At 39.8% G+C, this 27,992-nt stretch overlaps 2 protein-coding genes across 4 annotated transcripts in view; both read left to right on the forward strand.

The window, feature by feature from the left end:
* The first annotated feature begins 1,117 nt into the window (after positions 1 to 1,117).
* Positions 1,118 to 15,654, forward strand: vps37c (VPS37C subunit of ESCRT-I). Of its 2 annotated transcripts, none has more exons than XM_061085969.1 (5): positions 1,118 to 1,582; positions 1,989 to 2,098; positions 6,574 to 6,745; positions 9,408 to 9,490; positions 10,159 to 15,654. In XM_061085969.1, the coding sequence occupies exons 2-5, from the start codon at positions 2,006 to 2,008 to the stop codon at positions 10,888 to 10,890; spliced, it is 1,080 nt and encodes a 359-aa protein (XP_060941952.1). In that variant the 5' UTR covers positions 1,118 to 1,582; positions 1,989 to 2,005; the 3' UTR covers positions 10,891 to 15,654. The 2 variants fall into 2 exon arrangements, with proteins under 2 accessions (XP_060941952.1, XP_060941962.1); XM_061085979.1 differs by having other exon boundaries at positions 1,118 to 1,261.
* Positions 15,655 to 23,212: 7,558 nt separating this feature from the next.
* The window catches only part of LOC133028234 (uncharacterized), an 8,780-nt gene continuing 4,000 nt past the window's right edge, over positions 23,213 to 27,992 (forward strand). For both annotated transcript variants that reach the window (XM_061095431.1, XM_061095437.1), the window contains exon 1: positions 23,213 to 23,324. In XM_061095431.1, the coding sequence (XP_060951414.1) occupies positions 23,273 to 23,324 (52 nt within the window). In that variant the 5' untranslated portion in view covers positions 23,213 to 23,272. The remainder of the gene's footprint in view (positions 23,325 to 27,992) is intronic.

Here is a 27,992-nt window from a genome sequence, read left to right on the forward strand (position 1 = left end):
CTGCAAGGACAAGGCTCTAGTTATAACGAGACATCTAACAAGTTTCTAGATTCCCTCCTTTCATCTCAACATTCCTCTCCCTGACACCAAGAGCACTGAGAAGATATAGTAAAAGACTAAACGTATGGAAAACAAGGGTTCCCCTCAGCAGTCAGCCATCAGTCCTTGGTTTAGGAAGGCCCTTCCATAATATTGTCTAATCTGGCTCCCACAAGATCTAGGTATGGAACCCATATGATAAAACACACAAATTTTACTTTTAAATCAATATCTCAAATACTCCATTGGTAAGAGGTTGGATATGACCCTACACCATTCTGAGACTGTTGGTGGTTTATTTATTTAATTTTAGCAGAATTTAATACATGTCTTAAATCTCTTTAAGATATTACTCATGTGTTGTTCTTTCATGTGAGTAAATAGAAGGGTAAAACATATAGGCTATGTCCAGGGACACATTAGGGGGTCCATGGGATATTTTCCATCTTGTTAGGGGGCCTATGCTGCAGATGATTATTTGCATTTACACCCATTGAATGTGTTGGTAATACGATGTCTGTGAGTTTCTATTAATTGAGTAACAAATGTGGGTAAATAAAAATGACAAACACTAAGGGATTCACACTTTATAACAAGTTATCAGGTCTGCAGATATAAGTATTACATAATAAAATCATGTATCCTCGTTAAAGCATCATTATTACAGTGTTCTACGTCAATCTATCAGGCCTGCAGTAGTAACTGATCATTGCTTAATAAAGTATTAACTATTCATACAGTGATTAATGACAGTTTATTGGGCCTTTATACCTGGAGCCTTGGCTGGTGACAGATGTTCTACCACTAACACTGAGCAGCAGCTGGAACGTTACCGTCACATACTGTAGGGGTTTCCCTTATATCAGCTGAACACAGGACGGCACCATCGACCTGCTGTGTGGGGGCCAAGCTGACACAAAACCTCCACAGATCCAATAAGTACTCGTAAATGTGCCAACAAACAGGAAGTATTTAAAATGTATGAATCAGAAGATCATTTTAGTTAACTTGTGCTGTTTTGTATTTTTTTTTTGTTTTGATCGAACACCCCCACAAACCAGGGCGCGTGGATGGTTCCTAAAATGGCGGCGGTTTCTGTCAGTGTGGAGTGAAACTTTCTTCTTTTTAGCGAATATTGGGCGCTTTTCAGGCTCGTTCTGTGGACTTGGCTCGTGTGTTCAGTCACATAACATTTACCGGGACCCAGAGGCGTTTGGCTGAGGTAATTCGGGCCGACTGGTGTCACCCTGGGCTCCGTCTTTGATCGTCAAACCGCCGGGCTTCCCTCGAAGTTCACGGCAGCTTAGTGACTGGCTGACATTGCGATCATTCCGACTGTTGTTGTCATCGGATCGCCCAACGCGGAACCGTCGGGGAACACGACACCTCTCCGTGTAGCTAGCTAGCCTATCGAGCCGGCGGAGCTGGTGAGGGCAGGTCTAAGATCCTGAGGCCGTGTCACGTCAGCTGTCAGTGGACACCGAGGCGCTGTTGGATGTCACGACGGTGCAGTGTCAGGCGGGATTTGGTTTGCTAGCATCGTGTAAGTGTCAGCTAATTGACAGCCTTTTCTCTTCCTGGCGAATATCTTGTTCTGCTCCGTGGCCTGCTGTCACTCACCCCCACTGTTTCTCCACAGGATGGTTTTAACATGCTAGCTAGCCATTAGCCAACTGTATACACGTCGTACTGCTACTTGTTTATGTATACAATTATCCCAATCGCCAGAGAGCATCAGCACAGTGGGAACTTCGTGAAGGAGCAGCTAGGTGCTGTGATGTGTTTTGAAAATAGTCATGAATGGCCTGATAAGTCAATGATTAATAATTCATAATCATCTACTTAAGGTTAGGGACTGTAACATTTTGTAGTTAGGCCTCTGACTGCTCACTTTCTGTTTCCAAACATTGTTTTTAACTTTTATTTCCTGGTTCCTATGTGACGGACAGCCACTCTGGCAAATCAAATGGAGAAGCTCCAGGACCTGAGCCAATCAGAGCTACAGGAGCTCCTGGACAACCCGGAGAGGGTGGAGTCTATGGCCCTGGAGTCCGACGAGGTAAAAATGATGCTTCATTTTCCACTTGACTTCTATTTTCCAGTCTGGCCTTCAGATGGGCTGAGCTCTCACATGAAAGCTCTCATTGATAAGTCAACTATGTGTTTTACACTGCTGAAGCCCTGCAGGGCGTTTAGTTGGCTGAGCCTCAGAAATCACATGACTAGCACACCCAATTTCTCATACTAATAAATCTAAATATCAAACTGACCATTTGTTTGTATCGCGACAAATGTATATAATATATACCGAGCTCACAGTAACAAACTAACAGTACAACACCCAGCCACATACTCATGGACATTACTTAACAACTGGAGTTGTGAAATGTGAGGAGCTATTTCAGTCCATAAGTCCCATTGATTTCCCCCACAGACAGTGTTAAGTGATTCACATTTGGAACTCTTCGTACAGCTTGGATCAATAGGCAAGTCTACTGGATGCTGTCGCAAAAATGGGAAGTCAGCAGCTTATATCATATCACATCAATAACTTAAATTCAGGATAAATTTTGATAGAATTTGGCAACCAAGGCAACATCTTTGGTTTTCTCTCGCTAATTGTTTTGTGTACACCACCACCTGCATTTGCTCTTCTTACATCTGCTTCTCCATAGCAAAAAACAGCCAAGGTTTACATTGACAAAATTTGATTTCACAGAGAGGTAAGTTGTTAATCCTGACTTGACTACTGTGACGTAAACCTATATTGGTTTTATACCTATATCCAGCAAAGTGTTCTGTTTCTATCTCAACCAACATTGAGGACATAATGTAGGTTAAGGGAATACATTCAAATGGGAACTCTTTCAAACAACTTTATTTGTCCCCAGAGGGCAATTCTAAGGCACAAAGAACATGTCGAAACAGCGATGACATCAGTGCAATGTCCACAGACAGTTAAAAATACGTGCAGTATACTTAAATTATAAAGTAAGAGGAGTGTATATGAATGTAAAAGGACGGTGAACAGGATAACGGCTGTGAAAACGTAGATAAATACTAAATGATTAAAGTGATCTGAGTGAATTTAGGTAAGTAACACAGACATTGATTATGTACAGTTAAAGTTAGAATGTATGGCACAAGTCTTTAATAGTATTTATTAGGGATGGGCATTCGATTAAATTATATTAATCGATCGTCGGGAGAGTTAATGACGAATTTTCGATTAATCATTAATATTTTTATATTAAAATTCACTATTTATGGGCTGTTAAAATGCAGTGAAAATAGAAAAAACACAGCGTGTTTCCTCATTGAGGTCTTTATTACAAGATGAACAACTCTTGTGGCAGTTAAACAGGATCTGTTCAATGGTTACACTTGTAAATATGCGCTGCTGTACTCTTCAGCCCCGCTGAGAGAGCAGCTAGCCGCTGAGAGCTAGCCGGACTCCGAGGCCCTCGCCCTTCTACTCCGGCCGTTGTCACCTCCTCACTCCCGGAACCCCTCAACCAGACCCGGCCCTGTCCGGGTCCGAAGGGGCTAGCTTTGGGGCTAGCCTACGCTAGCTCCGGACGCTAGCTGCGGAGCTTGGCTTCATGTCCGCACGCGGACCCTCAGTCTACGGGGAAGGGAACCCGTACAGACCCGGGTCTGGGTGAGGTTGACATGACAACAACCGGACTGAGAGGTCGAGAACCGTCAAATCCATCTAGCTCCCAGCGGCCAGCCGCCGGTCCCCCAGAGGGGCTTGTCGAGTATAACTCCGGGATGCTTCCTACAGCTGCTAACATCTTCACTGTGCTGCGTTCAGGCAATTCGGATATTCTGACCTCCTACTCATGCGCTCATGGAGACGTATAGCTTCGCAGTGTTGGCAGTGAACGCAACAGAATTTCGTCGATGACAAAATAATGTCATCGACGAAATTCTTTATGATCAATTAATCGATCGTCGATTAATTATGCCCATCCCTAGTATTTATGTATATTGAATACAAGCTCAGAAAATAATTGTCAATAGAATCACAATTGCAGAGTATGAAAAGGTAAAAAATAACTTCCTTTAAAATCTCTTCTCACCAGACACTGTTAAGTAATTATTAAAAACTAGATGCATTATTTATTACATACTATTAATTCATACATTGCTCAACATACTAAGATTGCAGTTGTGGTTTAACTGTATACCACAGTATCAAAATGAATGATTATCATACCATGTATCTGCTTATTACTGGTGTTGGAACCAAACTACTCATATGAATTACTGAAGTCAATACAAAGTCATCACATTTTTCAATGAGACATCATGGTGTCATTAGATAAACCCCCTCCCATTGTTTATAATTTGATGGTAGGGGTTAAAGTGCAATATGTTTGAGGTTGTGTGATTGACATGCCTGGTGTGGAATTATGGACAACGAGCTGTTTGGATGTGGCAGGCCGGTGGGTCATTCACAAGAGTAAAGATCATGTTGCATGCACATCATTTTGACTGTTGAGTCGAGGTATATTTACAGTTCTTTACAGTAATAAGTTTCATTATTTGGACTTATCTTTGCATTCTTCCACACCGTAGAAGGCAACACAAACAAACATTGAAGAGAGCAAACATGACACAGGATTAAGGACTCTAATCATGCAAGACAATAAAAAGGAGCCCCAATTGTAACATAGATGTGGTTTTAGTATGAAAAGTCAAAAAAATCTACAAATTATCCTTCAGACTGGTGTGAGACAGCACAGAGAGAGTCTATGGATGAGAGCAACAAGAGAACAGTCGAGTGCTCACAACAAAGCTCAGACTGAAAGAGGCTTTTGGCTGTGACACAACAAGTTAGAAGAATCATGAAGATGGAAGGAGACAGCAACTGTTGTTACAACTCAAAAGACATCGACACATTTTACAATATGGAGAAAATATATGAGTAATATGTGTATCATTATGTATATGAAATTATCTCTGTTGTGATTCGAGATATTGGTCATTTGAGGCTGATCCACTGGAAGTTTGGGCTACAGTTATAGTTATATAATTTTACATGTTTGGTTTACATTGTTTAGGGTTGCAAACATGGTTTCACAATGCCCAGGTGTTTATGGGAGTCCTTTATGTGTGGTGTGACTGATTTATCTCGAGCTTTTCAGTTGAAATTTTAATATAAAGAGTGTCATTAGTATGATGTTATAAGGGTCACTCTTATTTTGATTTATAATATAGTAATGTATGTAATAACGCAGTATCACACAAATCAGAAAATAACAGACCAACAGGCCTAAACAGTGTTTCTCATTATTAACTCAATGCTCTCTCTCTCTCTCTCTCTCTCTCTCTCTCTCTCTCTCTCTCTCTCTCTCTCTCTCTCTCTCTCTCTCTCTCTCTCTCTCTCTCTCTCTCTCTCTCTCTCTCTCTCTCTCTCTCTCTCTCTCTCTCTCTCTGTCTCTCTCTGTCTCTCTCTGTCTCTGTCTCTCTGTCTCTCTCTCTCTCTCTCGTTTGCAAGTTGCATAATAAGTAGACTCAAGCCGAGAAGCTAACTTGTTGTTGATCAGAGTTTGTTTTTCTTGTGCATTAGGCTGCTGTTTGCTTCGTGTGACCGTTAGCTCAGTGCTCTTATAAATGTTATGTTTCATGCATCATTTAGTTGGCTGTATCCAAAATAGGTCTGCCTATATAATGTAGCTGGATACTCAACAGTTGTTTGTCTTAATGCTTAACTCTGAGGCACCATACTAAAATCATCATCACATCATGACACATATATTTCTCTCTTTTGGCCTGATTTACAGAGCACTTGTCAATATACATGACAGTTACATTATTTTTGCTTTAAAGTTCATAATGGCTGCAGCCTCTCCTGCTGTGACACTCCCTCTGAACACCAGGTGTCACATGTCACAGAACCTTTGGACTCCTTCTAGAACATTGTGCCAATAACTGAAGTCAGCAGTGTTATGTAACCGTTGCCTAAAAAGCTCCCTAGACATGTGTACCCGTGCAACCCTACTAATAGTGTAAGATGAGACCCAAAGCAGCGAGTACCATAAATCAGGATTACAGTTTTTAAATTTTATTTCACATGAGAATTCACCACCCTCAAATCCTTAAGGGCCTCACTTTGTTCTCTACCCACCAGGACTGGGATTGTTCAAGATTTGTTGATACTAGTATTCATGGATTCTAAAAATATACTTTTGATGGAACTGTACTCATTATGACAAATAATATGCTATAAATATCTATTTTACGAAGCATCCCTCTTGTATTGAATAAAGAAGCCAGCTCTTGAATATCTAAGATCTCCTGGAAAAAGTATTTGTCCAAAACTTGAATTATGCTGATTTAAATCTGAAACTGTCCGATCAAATAAGTAAGAAAGATGTTTCATCTGACCAGTGATACTGAGAGAAGTATTGAGGTTTGATACCCAGCATCCCCCCACAGAACAATATTTATACTGTATAAAATGAAATGATAATCCCTCTACACAAACTGCTTCAAATGTTAACTTTTTATCTCTCTCCACTTTAGATCCAGAACATTCAGCTGGAGCGAGAAATGGCGCTGGCATCAAATCGCAGCCTTGCTGAGCAAAACCTAGACATGAGGCCTCGTCTGGAGTCGCAGAAGGAGGGGCTGGTGGAGAGATACTCTCAATTAGAGGCCGTCAGAGACACCTACAGACAGCACTGCTCCCTGAGAGGTGGGACATGTTAAAACAATTTGTTTAACAGAGACTTCATGTCAACATGAATGCTGCATGTGGCTCTAAAGAAAGAAGCACACAGACATTGTACCTGATCTGAAAGGGACATACACAAATGTTCACGCTAATTTGTCTCTGGGTGGATTTCACATCTAGGTGTGAAAAGGTCCGCAATGCCATGAAGGGGTTGGTGAAAACGCCATTGGAGTTGCAGGGGTAAACAGCGTTGCAGCCAAATCCAATACAATTTAAGTAAATGGTGACCACTTCTTTAAACGAAAAAAAAAAAACAATAGAAAAACTGCCTCCATACTGCTCCTGTGGTGTCACCCAAGCATCCGTAAGTGCAGACATTCAAATGTGTCTCGAAACTGCATAATTTACACCATGTTTTGAGCATAAATGTCCACTGGTCTACTCTAAGTAACTACTGTAGTAACTGCAGCTATAGCGAGTTCTCGCAATACTCACAAGTTCAAGTTCAGTAAAATCAGCAGTAACTCGGAGAAGGATAACAGCAGACATTTAGGCTAAAAACATGGTGTTACTTAGGGCTGCACAATATATGTAAAATCTATCGTCATTGCGGTAATCTACATGCGCGATATACGTATTGCAAAAGACTGTCTGACTGCGATAGATTCTTTTCCATTTGCAATGCATTCAAGCTCTGCATGTCAATATATTTTGCCTATTGGAGGGAGCCCTGCTGCCCTAGATAATAAATTAAAGATATTCAGATCATTGACAGGTTTTTTCCTTCATTGAATCATTGTCGGAAGAAGAGAATGGAGAGAAAAGGAAAATTGCGAGGCTGCTCCGTCAAATCTCGCTCCGCCTCCTCCTGACCAATTCTAGGGTTGAAACTTCTACTGATCACGTTTGTCCCAGTTCAAATTCATCACTATAAGCGGTTGATTATCGAATTCCTTACCACAGCCAAGCAGAAATACGATGGTCTGGTCTACTGAGGATTTCATATTTGCGTCACTAGCTTGTCCCAATCTTACCAGTGCATCATTAGCTACTTTGAGCGGTTGCACTTACTGCATCTCACCCAGTGCGCATTGAATCCTGCGATAGGTTAGCCCAAGAAGGATCCATCTCCTGGGGTCACTGTGAAGAAATCTGTCTTGAGATGCAGGATCTCCTGTGAAGGATGGGGGCCCCTCAATTAGGGCACAGCTACAGTAAACCAAGTGAAATTACGTAAAGTTGAGTTGACAACAGCTATAGTTCGCGTTAGACATGTCATCAGCCCGGCCTCTTGCTTCGAAATTTCTCCGGAGTTTTTTCACTGGGCCTGGACGGAGAAACTGCAGAGAATCTCCAGAGCATCCTGCTTGACAGTTGTGTTCTCACGTAAAGCCTCTCCTGAGAATGTCAGGAGATTCGCCAGGGCTCAGTGCATGTCTGAAAGCAGCTTTATAAACTTATCTAATATCTGAGACAAACCAGACCCTCTTTGCCAGTGGCAACAGCAGACAGTGAATCTCAGCATCAGCAGAGAGAAGATAGGACAGATACTAAATCGTGTTGTATGTAGATCCTCTGGAAACAGTCTTCAGTTGTCATGTTAGACTCTCCCAATCAAGTAAATATGATGTAACTGAGCTTCTCCCAGTAACATCTCCTCCATATCCTTGTGAAATGCACCTTTGTATTCCATCAATAAACTAGGCAAATCAAAAGCAGTTCACCAGAAAGCAAAGCCATGTTAATCAGATATCACAGACATGTGAACAGAAACCCATTCTGTCTTGCTGTTGTTATAGATAGAGTGATTATGATTTTATTTATTTTTTATCTAATAGTCATTTCTAGCACTATGTTGGATTCATTTTACCGTGGATTTCTTCAAGGTTTAGCTGATGAATGTTGTTTTTTTGGCCCTGGTCTGAATTTGTCTTTAACTCAAGGTTAGGTGATATTGAATATAATCATATCAAAGATAATTTTTCATTTTCTCTTTTATCTCAGTCTCGACGTACTGATGTTCACATCTGCTGTAGTCCAAACATTAGCACGTATGCTGCTACCGGCTGCTACTCCCACGCTCTGCGCTGTATGTGTCAACCTAACCTGACGTGGCTGTCACTCTATTCCAGCTTGTGTAAAAACATGTATGGAATAAGTTCTATCAAATTTGTATCGACAATGTCTTATATTTCGATCGAAGAAAATATTTTCTTCTGACAGTTAGGTTGTATTTATACATTGCCCCTTTACACTATGATATTCAGACTGTCTAGTCCAGGAGTGTTTTTGCCGTAAAACAATCAATGTTTTTGTAGGAAGTATTTTCATCCTCTAGATTAATTTTTTCTGACTAGGGCTTTTTACGAAAGTACATGTATGTATATTACATTTCATTTAGCTGATGCTTTTATCCAAAGCGACTTACAATAAGTACCTTCAGCCATGAGGGTACCACCCCAATATATCTAGTATATACACACATATATTTTTCGAAATCATTTGGCATTAGAGAGGGAGGTTTAGAGAAGTTTGTTTTAAAGGAGCAAAGGACTGAAGAAAACCTGTACCCGGACCTGGATGAACAGAACCAGTTTTTCCTGTTGCCTGATGGGATGTATTTTTGTCTTGCTCTCTCGCTCTTTCTCTCCTCCTTACTTTCGCTTGTGTCCTCCCCCTTCAGATGGTTTTGTGGGTCAGGTGTCTCCAGAGGCGTTGTTCTCCAGACTACAGACAGAGGGCGGCAAAACAGAGGCAGATTCAGAGGTGAGTGCATAACTGTCAACAACTCTACACACACATGTACACAAGTTATGTATAGACAATAGGAGTGAGACCAAAAAATCACTTCATCTAAGTATTGCAATTATTTTTAATGTCATTGTTTTTAAGATTTTAAAATCCTCCTGATTTGTTCTGTTTTTGCTTATTGGTCACATCTAAATATTTTAGGTAAATTATTGAATAGTAGAAGGGCACTCAGTGGAGTGCATACTTCTTCAAAGGCACAGCAGTTTCCTTATGAAACCAAATTTAAATGTACTAGATCCAGATTTTTATTTTGTTTTGCACCAAATTGAACATACTCATAATTTAATAGTCCATTGTTGCTTCATTCTGAAATTAGTCTGATCTGAAACAAATATACAAAACTTAAAGGAATCAGAAAGGGAGCAAATAGTTTTTACAGCACTGTTTTTCATTTATTATTTTTATTTAGTATCGTATCATGATAACAATAACTAGCACATAACAGTTAGTTCGGACAATGAGCTGCTCTGGGCTGCAATACCAGGACCAATCACAATGAAGAGCTGCCTATTAGACTATTGGGCAGTCAGAGGTTGATCTGCCCAGTTTGTGGTTAGGGGAGTTACTTTAAGATGCTGATTTAGTAACCATCACTGTTACTGGGTAAATGTGTCTCTCTGCAGGTTCTAGCTGATGAGTTTCTGGAGGGCTCTCTTCCGCTGGACTCTTTCTTTGACCGTTTCCTCTCCCTGCGCTCCCTCGCTCACAAAAGACGAGTACGGATAGAGAAACTCCAGGAGATCCTGCGGCAGAGGAGCGAGGGCAATCCCTCCACCATGACATCATCAGCAGGTATCAGCCAGGATCCTGCTGCCACGCCCTCACCGTGGAATCAACACACGACAACTACAACAACAACAAATCAGCAGCAGCCGAACTCCACACCTCAGTCCTCCAGTTACCAAAACGCATCTCAGCCGGCCTCCTCAGCTGCAGGGTGCTGCCCCGGCCTACCCTACAGTCCATACCCTGTCTCCCCACCCAATGCCCCCCCTGCAGCAGCAGCAGCAGCAGCAGCCGCCTCTGGCCCAACCAATCCACCATCACAATTCTCTCCTTACCCAGGTGCCGGCTCACCTTACGGCCCCTTCTCTGGCCCCAGGCCCACTTTTGGGCCTCCGGCATCAGCCACCTGCCCTTACCCTACTCAGCCCTCCTTCCCTGCACCACACCCAGGCTCAGCATTTGGCCAGTACACCCCAAGCCACCCCCAGAGTGGCCCTGCCCCCTACCCGGCCTCCTACAGCTATGGTGGCTACAGTTACCCTGCAGGGGCCCCCTATTCGGGTTCTCAGTCACCAACGGGGCGACCCATCTACAGACCAGGATATGGAGTTCCACAGCCATACTCCTGAAAGCACGACTGCTCCTGTGTCTCAATTTTTCTTCTCAATTCTTCCCTTCTTTACCGTCTCCCCCTTATTTTCTTCCCTACCTCCCTGAGCTCTCTCTCCCCTTACCCAAAGTCCTTGTCCCCTCCTTGTCTTTTTACCTTTTCTACCCCCCCTTCCTGTCTCCCATGCTCCCAGATTCAAGAAGTGTCGCTTTACTTATCTTTGTTGCACTATTTCTCTCTTTCTCTGAAAATCAGTCTGTTGATATCTGTCTTTCTCTCTTTCCTCTTCCCTTTCTCTGTCACCTTACCTCCCCCCCACTCCCCCACACTAGTCTCAGGTTGTTACGTTGTCTTCAAATGTTAAATCACTTGTATCTGTCCCTTCATACACTCCCTCTCTCCACCCACCCACCCATTCTCCTCTTCCATGTCAAGTGTGTGTGTTGCTATTGGGCAATCAGAAAGACCTTATAAACACACAAGTGCACTCCCCCTTGAGACAAATACAAGACAGAAATCGGTCTTTGTAACAAGACATCAGTGTCCAGTAACCGTCTGCTTTACGCAGGGTCTGCACTGGGAAGCAGCTCACAATGGGAAGCTCGCGTCCCAGTTTCACCTCTATAGGGCTCATACAAAGCAGTTAAATGGGAAAGTGAATGGCTGGCACACAGTATGGCTCTTATACTAGGTTAACTTAAGGACAGGGTTTCGAGGGAATCATTTTCTCAGCTTTTGCTGCCTCATTTATCAGCTCTTCCACACACTTAGCTACTCCAAACATGAATGTGGCAGGTGAATCCCATTATTCACACTGACATAAGAACCATCAGTAACCCTTTATTTCCTTTAACCAAAGACGACGACTTTACTTTGTTATGTCTCTTTGATTATTTTGTTGACAGAGGCTGTTTAAAGCAGCAACCCAAGCATCACTGTGAAGGTCCAGAGAGACTGTGGAGATATAGTGACTGCTCACAGGGGATAGAACAGCAGAACCACTGGAGAGAACAACAGTTGTGTAACAAGGTTCTTTTTCTCTCATCATCATCTCACAAAAGAGGGAGAAGAAAAACCTCTCAGATGTAAAGGAACCTATCAGATCGTAGTGCGGAAAAGATTTATTTCTACCATTGACTGATGTGTCCTGATGTGTGTACAGTGTCTCTGTGTAGAGCAGTTCATGCTCTGACAGAGGACCTTGAATTAAAGTCAGTTTAATCAGAGCTAAACTCTGTCCAGACAGGATGCTGTTGGTCAGTGGTGCAAATGTGTGTTTCCCAGTTGTACTGTGGGCCTTGATACTGCTGTTCCCACAGCTCAGACTGGCAATAACAGAGTGCTGTGGCTCCAGTGTCAGCAGCTGGCTGAGTGTCAGCTCAGCTTGTATTAATGTTGTGCAGGAGAGATGCTAACAGTTACAATATATGTCTCACACTAGAGTCTCATTCCAGGACGTGACAGGTTCTGAGCGAGAACTACTGAGCAGCCTCAGCAGCAGGTTTGGAAATGACCCCACGTCTATTTTAAACCACACATTCTAAGCCTCCATGTGCTTTCCACACGCTAGTCTTACATTCAAGTGTGCAGTGTTCCCCCTCTTGTAGGTCTTTGTTTGAGCTCTACTGGCCTCTGAGAAAAACCATGATCACACAGTGCTATCTATGTGACTTGTGCTGGTGAGCAGGCAGTGGAGAGAGGCTTTATCAGCCCCTCTTCTCTCAACGCTGCTGCTGCTGCTGCTCAAAACAATCCTGATGAGATTGGAGTTTGGTTGGAAAGACTAAAGACTAAACACATTATGCTAAAACAGGTTTTTGAAAGACTTACCTGAGTTGATTAATAAGCAGAGTAATAATGCTAATCCACTGTCCGTGTTGAAAAAATAACTGTTGCAGTTTAAGGTAAGGGAAGGTTTGTTCAAAACCTAAATACAGCGTTTTAAACAAACCTTTCCTTCCTGTCAGCAGCGAGCCTTCTCTTCAGTGTGTCTCCTTTCCTTTACCCAGATAAAGATGGCAACTGGACATAAAGGGAGCTTTTCATTTTCAGTTTTAGTTGTCTATGGTGCCATATCTTCTATATATTTAGCTAACTCCATAAAAATAACAGGGAACAGAGGGAGCTCTGACACATGTTTGTACCATTTTACAGAATGTGATAGTGTGGAAGACCGATGTTTGCTACATGTTAGGTTGTCCACCTGTCCAATATACAGTACTGTTTATTGGACAGGTGCATTAGACAGTGCAATCCCCACTGATACAGTGTGTCATTTAATGCTAAGAGCCAGAAAAAACGAAAAAGTATTCTGTGTATTTGAGGTGTTATTAGTTAAATATAGATTGTGTGATTGATATGTAGGGGGAGTCACAGAGTACCTGAGACAATGATACCTGCTGCCGCCCCCCCCCCCACCCAACCTCACCACTTCGTCTGTCCTCGTCTCCTCTCCATCACTCTCCTCCTCTCCATCACTCTCCTCCTCTCCATCACTCTCCTCCCCACACCTGCTTGTTGAACATGAACTGATGCTTGACAATGATTATCAGAAGAAAAATGTTTTATTTCTACAAATTCACACAAAATAAGTGTTTTGTATAGTTTAATGGAGAGAAGATGTAAAGCTGGCGTTCAGTTCTGTGTCAATTGAATCAACTCAAATAATATCCCCTGGAACGGCAATCTAGGTAACAGATGAGTGATCATTGAATGACGTTTAAGAAGAAGATACCACTTGTCTAAAGTCTATTACACTTCTCATTGACCATCAAACTAATCATGTTTGATTGGTTTTACATCTTGTCTCAGCTGTATTATTCCATACATACTGGTTGCTGCAAAAGTTTTCTGAATATAACAGCTTTCCTTCTGTTTGAATGACACCAGTTGTATGTTGAAGTGATTGAATTGAATATAAATTTGCCCCAGCCTCTAAAATACTGTACTACTATTAACACTTATATTAACACTAGTGCTTTTATGTCTACAAAAGCAGAAGAAGGGAATCATTGAAGGGAGCTGAAACTGAGCGCTAAGATGAGTTGGTAAAGACTATGGCAGTATTGCCACAATAGTTATTGGCTTATTGGCAACGCATCTATCAGCAAGTACATTTTTCCATCAGGACAATGAAGGTCAGAGATTGTTTACCAGATTATTTAGACTCTTTGTCAGAAACAACTTTAAACTGCTGAAGTACTTAAGATGTCCCAGTTGCAGTATCACCAGTGGTGGAACAGTGAGTCGTTCATGACCGTGTCTTTTCTGTCACTGAAGTTAATCAGAGTCTGCTTGTGTTCCAGTTTATTGACCATATCCACAGATCAGTTTATAATAATTGATACAAAACCTCAAAGTGCTCATAGATATTTAATTTAATGTCCCAGTTAAACAGATGTCAGAGCTGTGTAAGTCCTCTGATAAAAACATGACGCATGGCTCCACTTTATGTCTCTTCATATTCAGAGCTTCACTATGTGCGTCCTGTGACAAATTAAAGCATTAGCTTGAAGAGGACAGTGGACGTTTCCTACAGATCACTAAATAAGATGGTACTATAAAAGCCTTCATGTGGCAGATTTTTGATTTCCTTGTGGATCACTGATAAACTAGCTGCACTCCCACACAGTGTTGCAGAAGAAAGGCTGTGACAAGTGGGTGGATGTTTGAGCCAGACCGCCACTTGCTGATCAATGCATGCTGTGTTCGCACCAAACGCGATGCTATACTTTCACAAAATGAGATTACATGTAAAGACCCAAATAAATTACAATTTCAAATCACTTGGGACGGGCAACACAAAGAGGCAAAATACATGCGATTCTGTTCAAGGCCTGGACATGTGTACACAAAAGTTCAATTCCAATCAGCGAATTAAACATAAACCTTGGTTTCCTGTAGAAAGGCAAATTGCAGTTTGGGTTCACAGGGGCTACTATTGTGTTATATGTAACTGTGCCATGGACTTTAAATATTTAAATTTGAACAAAATAAAAGAGGCGGGGTTGCAATTGATAGTCGGCATTGAAAATGAAAACTCAACAGGTCATCAAAATGGCCCCTGGTCAGCCTCAGTTAGCGCTGGAAACAGCAGACATCTACAGGTGGAGATAGTTGCCGAACTGTGTGCGCCTCCTGGTGGTCTCGTGGTTCCACACATGATGATGCTGGCTTCTCCAGTCGTCCTCGTCTCCTTTTTCTCCCAGAACAGGACAATGTTCAAGGGTTGTGTTAACTTGCATTACTCGAGTAAGTAGCGCCTGTAAACACAAGTGATGCTGCAGCCAAACATGCGCCATTAATACAACGTGAAAAATTGCTTTGCATTTCGTGAGAACACAGCATAAAGTGAAAAAGTCTTATTGCCTCAGAATAATTGTAGTTTACAACAAACCAGTCTTTATAACAGATTATAAGCTGTAACTAAAGCACTATTTATGGTTAATAATAATACTAATGCTTAATAAATTACTTTGTTAGGAAATCTTTTAAGTTAAAGATTAAAAAATAAAAACAACAAAAATCTCTGCTGACAGTTTCAGCTCTTCATGTAGCCATCGCTCAGTTTGTATGTGAAGGTCTGCAGACTCCTTTCAGACTTGACACCTATTAAATCAGGTTGCACCATTAAAACTTACAGAGTCATTGTCTTAACAAGGAGAAACTTGAGCCATGTGTGCAAAGAGCACTGTCCAATAAAGACCGGTAATTTGTGTAAACAGGAAGTCACTGAAGCATTGAGCGCTATGTCCTGGATCCAAACATTAAAAATCAACTTGAACTGTCTGTCGTATTCCTGTCTGCACACATGGTGACAGCTGAGTGTTTCAGAGTTCCCAGTGATGATGCAGATTAGAAAGATCTATTTAACATAGTATAATATAATTTTTAGTAAATTGACGTATATTACAGTACATTATATTTGTAAAATGTGATTTCAAATCTTCTCAGATCATATCAGAATTGAATTGTCTGGTCAAACTGGTGAAACTGCCCATATTTTGGCCGATAACATTTCAATTCTGGGCTCCATTAGAATAGATTTACATGTTGTAATGTACAAAATACACATTCATTGTCTCATACTATCAACTACTTCAGCAACTGTCCAAAATGTCTGCTTTAATTATTGGTCCTCCTCCCAATAAGCCCAGTCTTCTGTGGTTGGTCTGTTGGCCCACTGTTGATTGGTCAGTTGCTAAGAACATGTTAGAAATTGAACAGCCCCAATGCTGTTACTCAGAGGCTTCCTGATCAGGTCTATCTATTCCCAAATAATTGGTTAATGGTTATTAACCATTAATAAGCCATTCGATACCAGTTATAAACAGCCTTACTAGACTTTGTTCACCAACAATACACCAACGAACATGAGATCTATAAGCAGGTCCGACAGATAGTCTGGCAGCATAGTGCATGTGAATGTGCATGCACCACCTGAAGCCCCCACCTCCCCACAGTGAGGACACTTGTGTGTTTATCTGCTCACAGGAAACTATGCATGAAGAATATGAGACCTGCTGATGTCCTGTTACTGGACCGCTACTCACATCATTTTCTGTACTTCTGCCTCCTTGGTTTTATTCCAGTCTTACCATGTACTCACCACACACACACACACACACACACACACACACACACACACACACACACACACACACACACACACACACACACACACACACACACACACACACACACACACACACACACACACACACACACACACACACACACACACACACACACACACACACACACACACACACACACACACACACACACACACACACACACACACACACACACACACACACACACACACACACACACACACACACACACACACACACACACACACACACACACACACACACACACACACACACACACACACACACACACACACACACACACACACACACACACACACACACACACACACACACACACACACACACACACACACACACACACACACACACACACACACACACACACACACACACACACACACACACACACACACACACACACACACACACACACACACACACACACACACACACACACACACACACACACACACACACACACACACACACACACACACACACACACACACACACACACACACACACACACACACACACACACACACACACACACACACACACACACACCGGCACTGTCCCCGCTGGCTTCATTTGGCTTTGAATCCGCACAACAAGACGACTCCGCTCCATATGAAGATACTGGAATACTCTGAGCATGACAAGCTCTTCATGTCCGTCTTTAAGAGCTGAATGATGTAGTGGGTTTGTACTGAGGCACTTAGTGTGTCCAACAGAGACGCTGACAGTCATAATAGTATTACAGTGTTTTAGAAGAAGCACAAGGGAGATGTTCTATTATAGCCTAGTATTAATATTATCCAAAGGGAAATAACATTCAGATGGGTGTATCTGTTCCGATACGGAGGAATTATATGATGATTTTGATGACTGTAGATTGTTAAAGAGCCTTTTTGTTTTTTGTTCTCATTCTTTGGGGGTTGTGAATAATTAAAGTTGATCTAAGTTAAAACGCTTTGAGTCTTCATTTCTACGTACTAGAGGATTTTATTTAGCAAAGACCACAAACTGCACATTTATAATTAAAGGCAATAACTGTCCACTAGTTCGTACATTACTACAGATTTATATTATGCAAACTATAGGCACATACAAATTAAGGTAATATAAGAAAATTACAAGGATGCTATTTTTTTTAATTTGATTTGTGAAATTACTTGTGCTAATATTCAGCAAATTATGTTAATCAAATTACTGTCACAGAAAATAACTTCAATCATTAATTAATGGTTTGACTATGAGCTCCACCTCTCAAACTGCAGGAATCCGACCGACACAACACGTACTGCAGTGACACGTCAGCCATACTCAGGGAAAGAGAAAGTCAAGTACAGTATTTCTGTTCAATGATCAGCACCTTCAGTCAAAAGTCAGCCGAGCCAGTCTTTCTGGACTTAACTAAGGGCCAGAGGTCACTAGGTCATTAGGAGCCTGAGTCAAGTAAAATCTGATTTTATTTACAAAGCCCTATATTCAGTAGAGTACAAACCTCCACAAAAACCTAACACTTGTTTAATTTAACACAACATGCACCAAATTACACACACTCATAGATATCAGTTCCCAAAATGTGCCGGAGGAACTTCTCAGAGGAAATGTGAGAATGTTGAAAAATGCCCCATCTCACAATGTTAACGAAGGTGAATAAAAATCCTGGATCCACCATTTAGATTCATACTAAAATGTTTTGAGTGTGTCCCTGACGTATACAGCACACTAAAAACCATTATTATTGACTTAATGTATTTCAACAACATATAACATGTTTTCTATCATGTTGAATTTATAGTCAATAAATCAAATAACTTAAATGTGATTTTATAAATTGTGTGTTAATTAAATAAAAAGTTTAACATTATTTAATTAAATCATTCTCAAGTTATTTGATATATTCACACAAACTCAACATGATAGAAAAACTATATTTTACATTGATGTAAGCAACACATGTACATTTAATATGTAATTTAAATATATATATAAATGCCAGATATTTTGGTCCATAGAATCTAAATGAAAACATGCAGAGGCTGGAACCACTTTTGGCATCTGAAATTACCACTAATAAATAAAAGTTGTTACTGTATCTATGATTACTTTTCTTTAATATTAGTATTTGTATTTTTGCACCTAGCTATATACAGAATACTTAATGTATCATTTTATGAGCTATGAACAGTTACAAGAAATAAGATAGTACTGCAGGAGGAGCTTTCTGTTGGATGGGTGAAGAATTCTAGTAGACATGTTTTAAGATATATTTCAAACAGGGGACAGACAGTAGACCTGATTTTAAATACAACACTATGTATTGAAAATACATGTCTACTATGTCTCTAGTTTAGGCTTCAAATTCATGTAACTTAAAATCTGGATTTCTGTTAACTCATTCCAAATTAGGGCAACATTATTTGATGTTATTATCACAGAATGTATCACAGAAAGTACAAAATAAAACAAACCCCTCTCTACCAGCTAAATAACACTACACACATTTCTCTCTTTGTAATGAGTCACAGATTCTGTGTTATCAGGACTCCTAAAGTAAGAGATGAACTGGATTTATTCATATAGCATCTTTAGTTCAATATTTAATTTAGATGCTAAAAATTAAAGTTTCCAAGGCCTAGCTATTTGTTATTTAATCCAAAGAACATGTGTTTTTACTGTAGAGAGACCTAGACTTATAAATGCACTGCTCTGAAAGTTTTCAAAGTTTAGTCTCCCTGTTATAAACATCCTGGTTCCTGCATGTGCTGATTTTAGTGATTATGAACATCTCTCTAACTTTTTGACACAGAAAACATTTCAAAGTGCTGTCTGTGTGGCGTAATATAAACATTTCATTATTGTAGACATATGAGCAGACTGTTACCGTGTGAAGTGAAGGTCATCCCTGTCGAGGGAAATTCAAACTCCAATTCACACCCGTCATTTTCTCAAGTTGTGTCAATTCAAATGCATCTGACTCCCGAGAAGAGCTGGATGACGTGTGTCAGAGCTGATGAAAAAAGACCCAGAGCAGAAAGGAGCAGGAAGAGGAGGAGGTGAAAATTTGTGGGGCTTTTGTCGTTTATACGGCCCCGTGAACCACAGGCGGAGGATGAGAGAAAACGAGAGTGACAGAGGTGATGGAGCAGAGTGCAGTCAGAGCTGAGATGAGTCAGGGAGAGAATATTTCACCTGTGACTAAAGGAGGAGATAATGTATAACTCAACCTACATCCACAAGGTTCCACACAACATGTCTGTGGCTGTGAGAAAGAAACACTTCTCACACAAAGGACTTCTCCCATGAGCAATAATTATGGTAAAAGTCCAGAAATGCAAAAATAACTTTTAGATACACACACACACACACACACACACACACACACACACACACACACACACACACACACACACACACACACAAACATATCGTGACACAGAAAGAACAGAGTCAGTAAAATTTTCATTCACATATAGTGAAATGTGACTCAGTAGGTCATCATAAGGAGTCGAGTACAAGCTGCACAGGAGCTTTATAGAATCATTATCCTTGTCAAGTTTTCTATAGTTTTCTTGTAATTCACGGCATTAAAAATGTTCACAATAACACAAAGATCAAACATACAAAGATATAAAAACGTAAATTATTCAGTGTGTGTGTGTGTGTGTGTGTGTGTGTGCGCGTGTGTCAGGGTGTGTATGTTCGGCCTACCTGTGTAGTCAAATCCTGACCACATGTTTCTTTGTTCTGGAGACAAACCAGAGCCTCCCGAACTCAGTCTTCAAGGATGCTTCAACGTCAGGCAGAGGTGTGAAAACTGACTCTCGACACAAGTTTCAACCACTAATGGTCACTCTGGGCCCCATGACCCATGAGGTCACCAGGCCAATATAAGCCAAGACCCCACAGAAAAGACTGTTTATTCGATTCCATGTGATGTTCATAAGTCAATTTGTGTTGCTGTGATATTTTGGTTAGAAGTTATTTGAAAGTTAATGTTAGTGATGTAATGCTCTTCACAGTCTTTATTTGCACACAAGTAGCTGCTTTCTCTAACCTGGCACCAACACACACACACACACACACACACACACATCTCCCCACACATCTCTCTGACCAGGGGAGATGGTTTATAGCCTTCATCGTGGCCAGCCGAAATTTTCACACAGACACACACAGACATACACACAGACACACAGACACACACAGACATACACACAGACACAGACACACACACACACACACACACACACACACACACACACACACACACACACACACACACACACACACACACACACACACACACACACACACACACACACAGAGAGAGACGCACACACGCATACTCACATACACATATTTTTATAGTAAGTAAACCTTTAGTAATTTGTGTTTTTATACTTTATTATCTTCACAATAAATGTTTTTCATAAGTGTGAATTTTGCCAACCTCTACACTGTCAAAAATTCTATATCCTTCAACTTTGCTTATTATCTATATGGTAATTCTGGTTATAGTTATTCATGTAATTGTTAAGAAGAGTTCCAAATTTGTAGTTAGTACCTTCATGAGACTTAATAAATAAATTGGCTATCTTTTGCCTTCCTTTGAAGGGTGGTCCCCAGAGGTAGCTTTAATCGATTCAAGTTATGATTTAATATTAATATTTTTTATATTAATATTCACAAAAAATGATAACCAAATTTATTGAATGCTGAAAGGCACACCATTTAATGGTGTCACGTTTAATGTATCAATTGCACTATAGTTTATATATTTATAAAGAGTAAAGATTTCAAACGGTATTTGAGTTCAGATGCAGATACTTATCAATTGTTATGTATCGTACACAAATTAAATTGATTTCAAGCTAGTAGCTATAGCAGAAAAGCCTAATTTTCCAACATAATTATCATCAAACTTCTGCTGATCCACTTTGATATCAAACATAATATTTACTTAAAACCCCACAGATGTGTATATAAATTACTTGTGAAAATGTGAAATGTCAAAATTAGAATTTCCTCTGGATATTTAGCTGTCTTTGTGTAAGATTTGTAGCCCTTACAAGAACGAACTCTCATTAAGGCCCAGGTAGGTCATCAACATCTACCTGCATATCTGTTTCATTCAAATATGACATAAAGTATGCACATAATCTGTCTCTAAAGGGCAGTAGTAAAGCTTGGTGTTGTGGGTGATGTGGATTGATCTGTGTGCTCTAGACTTCAGACCTTGAAACCATAACAGACTAAACTAAAATATGGACAATCAGAAAATTGTAGTTTAGGAATCCCTAATTGCTGTTTGTTTATAAGAAAAAGATAGAAAGAAAAACTCCCTTTAAACAGGTAGAAACCTTGAACTGATCCCTGTGCTATGGGGGCAGTGGTGGGGAGGAGAGCCATTCAATGGCAGGCAGATTAGTTCATACACGGATCAGGATCAGGAATTTATCCATAACAGTCTGACGAGGGTGTATGCAGGTAGATCAGCTGGAAAAAAACAACAGCCTCATGTAGATGATCTAGAGTCGGAGGCAGAAGGCGAGGAAAAGAGCCGATTTGAGTGGACAGAGCTATGTTATTAAATGAGCATGTACAGTATATAGTTGTAGGTGGTGAGGAACAGTGTTTTCACAGGAATCAGCTATCAGGCAGAGAACAGAGACAGGTTTGTCTATAGTATTATACACACACAGAGAACAGGTGATGTGGCCCTGTCAGCAGTATCCATACATTAGCATAATATGATACAAAGACAGAACGAGAGGTCGCTCTGTGGTGTTGGTGTACTGCACATGCAGTGGTAACAGATGCGTAACAGTGCAAGTACTGCATATAATAATGTGAAAAAGATATGGTGTATGAAATCATGAGGGAACTCAGACTCCTCTAATAGATTGCATGGCCTCCTCAACATCTTCCTCATAGTCCACAGGAATCAGTGCAGTGCATTGTGGGATAGAATACGTTTTGATATCAGTCATTTTACAAACTACTCTAAGAGATTATAATTAATAATGTAATTTTGTAAGAATAGAATAAAAATAAAATGTTGTACCAAGCTATTTATACAGATCAATGCTACAAACACAATCTACATAATTGTCAACATCTTGTTCAACACCACTGTTGTGAACCAGCTCAAGACAAAATAAGGAAGACCAGGGCAATAATCAGGGGTTAAAGTAAATTACATTTATTTAACTAATACTAAGCTCTACCTTAACTACTGTAGGAAATGGAAGGCAGTGCTTGAATGTGTGAAAGGTATGCAAAGTGGAAAAAAAAACAAGAAAGAAAGAAGCACTTTCCGAGCCATTTTAATAATGTTGCATTTCCCGCCTCAACCTTCCCTGTCAAAGCACTCATGTACAGTATTCTACTATAGAGCAGAGGCTCATGACTCACAAACATGTTGAAAAAGTCAAATTAGTCTAGTGTCACATATCTGCCCTTTACCTCTTCCTCCCTTCTCATCATCGTTTCTTGCTTCCTCCTCCTCGCTCTGCCGCTTGCTTTGAAGGGAGGAAATCTGCACTTTTGCACAAGCAGCAGCAGCAGAAGGTGGATGAAGTGATTCACTGAGTGGAGAGAGAGAGAGAGAGAGAGAGAGAGAGAGAGAGAGAGAGAGAGAGAAGAGGGGAGGGGGAGTTACACCTCTGTTCTGTTTCCTCTCTAATCACTTTTTCTGTTGTTAGTGTCTGATCTGACTTGTGTCGCCTCTCGTTGTGAACCTTCTTCCACTTGTTGATAGTTGGCACTGTCATGGATTTCAAGACTGTTGTGACCATCTCGGCTCTTTTACTCATTACTGCTGGTAAGTGCACGTCATCTTTGGCACAGACTGAATATTGAAGAAGAACCAGGCAGCTGGTTTGGAACAGTGTTAACCTCAACCCACTGAGATACTGGGACATTCTAAGGCCTGAACTGAACTGAAAGAAGCTAAGACAAAAAACTCAACAAAGTATGTTATTCAAAGAAATGTATCTTGATGCATTTGATACGCAACAGATATATGAACCAGGGTGAGAAAATAATTTTAACAGCAACAACTTTCTGTTTCGGACCCATGTTGTGGGAAAGTCAAAATGTCTCCTCGCTGCTGCTAGCCTCGGCCTTAAAAGTTAGTTCATCATAGAATCACCGTTCGGTTATTCGAGTCCTTTCTTTAGCTTTATCGTTAAACTGCATCTCAGTGAGTGTACATACTGAACATGAGGAGGCTTTATGTTGTCCTGATGTTATGTCTCTGTGGTGTTTGACGTATGTTTACCTCAGACAGGGTCTGCACTCAAGTCTTCATGCTAGCAGAACTAAGAGCAGACTTATTTTACACTTGTTCCGAGTGAGGAGTGGTTCATGAAGGTTGTTCAGATCATAAATATATAATTCCTCAGTAAATCTGACATTAGGATCAAAGCAGATTATAGTAAAGTGACTGGCAGATACGACATTCCTGAATCAGTTGTTGATAAGTTTAACAACTTTCCTTATGAGGTTTTGTTGTTGACTCTGAAACTACTACTCACTGAAATTGTAAAATAATAGTTATCAGTACGTCCCCTTATTTCTTTATTACTATGTCACTGAGTTCCCTCACAACAAATCAGAGACGGTTAGTTTCCAAACAAGAAATAATAATATGTAGCTCATATACGCTAATGGGCCCCTCCTCATCATTTTAATGCATTAGTGATGCAAATTACATGAAAACAAATAAACATATATATATTATAATCATATTTTTTATTATAACTCAAATTTAGTGATAACTGTGTGTGTAAAGGAGAGTTTACTGTCAAGTTACTGTAATGTGGCAACAACATCCAGGAACAAAACAAATGAACCACTGAAGAGTGAGCGGAACAGAGCGGCCCAAAACTTAAAAATAATGAAACAAACACTATTATTACTTATATCAATATTATTAATATGATATTTTATCCACTACTCATACATTTTTCTTGTATTAAAAATATGTATTGTTATTAAGTTATTTCCAAATTATACTGCTGTTATCAAGTGCTACGTACTATTTGATATTATTAACATAATATAATATTATTATTATATCCTAATAATAATATCATATTATATCATATTTTTCTAATACTACTCTCAATCTTGTAGTATTTACTGGTTGAGAATAATAATATTAATAATATAATAAGAAATACTTACTTCTATAACATCTGACTTTTTACTCTTTTGCTCTTATAGTTCATTCTATTTCTATATCATGCAATATAATTAGTATAGAAAGTAATATATTTATTTTTATATAATAAAATACATATCATTGAAATATGTTCTACCACTACTGTTAACAACTAAATTTTCCGCTTCAAATCATTGATATATTTTAATAATCATTTGTATCTGTAATTGTTTTGTTGTTGGCCACATCTGTTTTCTTTCACAACAATGAAATACATAAGGCAAGGAATAACAAGGCAAATTTATCATACAGAGGCCATTTAATGGGCTTTACTGAAAACAGAGCCACTACTTTTTACATTTCTTTAAGACACAATACAGACTCCTCACTCCCCCTTCAGTTATCACATCCTAACTGATGCAATTTTTTTTTGTTTTTGTATATTTAATAACTCACTGAAAACATTGTAATTTGATAACCAGCTTCCCTGTTGTCTTGTATTTGTTTACGGGTCAGTCTTGTCTAATATGGCTGTAACATAGAGGTATACGGTCCAGCCGCCAATCTGGTCTCTGTGTATATAACTTATGTTTATGGTCTATTCTAGAGGAGATGAGATAAAACTCCTTTCCTCAACATTTCAAGAATTCGAGCAGCTCCTATTATGGCCACTGAAAGCTCCAGGTCATTGCACTCAGCCAGGAACATTTCCAAGCAAAAATCTGTCCAGGGGCAGAGTGTGACTGTCGGATGTCTACACCAGTAAGATCACATCAGCAGCTCTGCCATTAAAAAGCTGCATTACCTCCATTCTGCCCGGGTCTGAGTTAATACAACTCAGACCCGGGCACAACAGTGAGGTGTGCATTGACAAATCCAATTCATCCAAGCACACCCTTCGGTTTGATTTGAAGTTTCCACAGATCAACAATCCTCTGTCACAGCATCTGTAAATCTCTGTGCAGTGGGTTTGAGTCTGGATCTGTTATTAGAGTCAAACCCACCTCCTATGTCAGATTCCTCATTTTGTGGTCCGGGAAACAAAGCTCCCACTAACGCAGTGTTAATAATATGAGCTGGGATGAGAGAAGTGATTCATTATATTACAGTATAAAGGTATTTCAATTTTTGTTTCAGGCAACATACCTTTTTCACTTTAAATGGCTAATGAGACAGTGAGAGATTAAATCCAGGCCAGTGAATGTTTGAAGGGGCTGATGGAAATCAAACTCCACAGTAGTGGACAGGGAGTTTTTTTATTTGATTTGAAAACAATGTTAAGTCTTTGATACGTCTGAGATCACGTTTCGTCAGTGCTTGGCCTGATGATTTTTTTTTTGTGTATGAGCCACAATTGCAAATAGACTAGCAAAGGGTGACATGTCTGATGCTTTGTGATCGTTCCAGTATAATTTCTGCAGCTGTGTGAGGAACGTGACAAGGGTTTAATCAACTACACAAAAACGTTCTGACTTTCCACAAATTGCCGTGGGCGCCTCACTCATCGCGTAGAAGAGCGATGTTGAGCTCCGGGTCACAGGGTTACACTGCAAAGGATCACACTGTTAGCAGTGTTTCAGAAAGAAAATATTTGATTGAGGGCTAAATATTTAACTTATTGAGGTTGGAACAGGTTTTAATATAAATGAACACCATCACCAGAACTGCATCAGCATGAACAGAGGCTCGGCTGCGCTCGTCCCACAGCGACACCAAACTAAAATCATTATCTGGTGCCAGGAAATTCAAACAGGCGCAAACACAAACAAATTTGGATAATTGCATAAAAACTGTATGTGACCTATTGTGCCTGCAGGAAAATAAAGTCTGGTGTCTTCATATTTATATACTGTTGTATTGTCCAAACAATACAAACCAATATTACTTTAAACAGTGTTATAGGGCACATTGTGCTGTTTGATTTTATTCTTCTTAGTTTTGGCGTATCTTACTTATAATGCTGATGAACATTTACCGTTTTGCTGAACGGATGTAAAGTATCTTGGTGCTTCTCCACTCGCTGGGAGCACCTTTCCTGCTTTGAACAGAACAATTATATTAAAGATATGTACAATTGAAGTCTCTTCAACTCAAAACTGAACTTTTATTGCTTATGTCAAGTTTAACAAAATAATTTGTACTGGTTTGAAGAACAGATAGAGATCGGCAGAATAATCTTGCCATGTTGAAAGAGTCACTACCTGTAGGCTAAGGTCACACAAGGTTACAGAAATCAGGTCTGGTTTGTATATGCGTATAGTTTATATTTAACCTGTCTTTAACTGCTGCAACACATTCAGGGCATTTAGATATAGATCAAGCATGTGAGCAGAGTAATGAACTCAAACAGACAATGAAAACGCAACCTCATTGGAGGCTGTAGAAACAAACAATCTATTTTTAATATACTTTTTAACAGAACTTATAAAGCCTTGCTTCGCCCAAATAAAAAAAAATCATTTCCATATTTGCCCGCAGTTGTATCTGGCCGTGCAGATAGTTTCACTTTTGTATGCATAGACTTTGAAATCAATGTTGCTGAAACTTGTTCCGCCAACCCAACACAGCGGCGCTGAATAGAAAGCGGTTTGTGGTGTGAAGAGCATCAGAACGTGTCATTTGAAAAAAGTGAGAGAGCTCTGACTCTTCTTGATGAGATCTGCTTAATGAACAGTTTAATATGAGAAATTATCATGAACACATGTGAGAACATTTTCAGGGTTCCAGCTGAATAAAGAGTGATTGGATCAGAAAATTAGATAATGTAAGTTGAACTATGAATTAATATATAAAAGATGAATACTTCACTGGTTTTCAGACCTGGATTATAATGTAACATTATAGGTTGGTTCAGTACAAGTAGGATTAGGGTTACATAAAACAAAATACGTATTGATATTTACTTATTTGACATTAGAGCAGTGGGTTGGTACTGACATGATTCTCGTTCTACCTGTCAAAGGTATTTAATCTGTCACACTGTGCAGCTAAGACTTACCCTGTTTGAGTTCTGTATGATGTATGATTATTGGATCATTTTTATGTATGTCAAGATCTCTGTTATTTATGATTTTTATGCCTCACACAATTAATATACAACTAAACTTAGAATAAAGACAATAAACTTTAAGTAAAAACAATAAAACCAACACACATCATGAATATTAATAAGGGATTTTGCTTTAAAAACTGTCCTGTAGTCATAATAATAATAATAACAATAATAATAATAACCCCCCCTTAGGACGTAATAACAGAACTGACAAATATCCAACAGCACTGACTGTTAAAAATTAAATTAAATTAAATTAAATTAAATTAAAT

The sequence above is a fragment of the Limanda limanda genome, chromosome 2 (assembly GCF_963576545.1).
Source record: "Limanda limanda chromosome 2, fLimLim1.1, whole genome shotgun sequence".
Taxonomy (NCBI): domain Eukaryota; kingdom Metazoa; phylum Chordata; class Actinopteri; order Pleuronectiformes; family Pleuronectidae; genus Limanda; species Limanda limanda.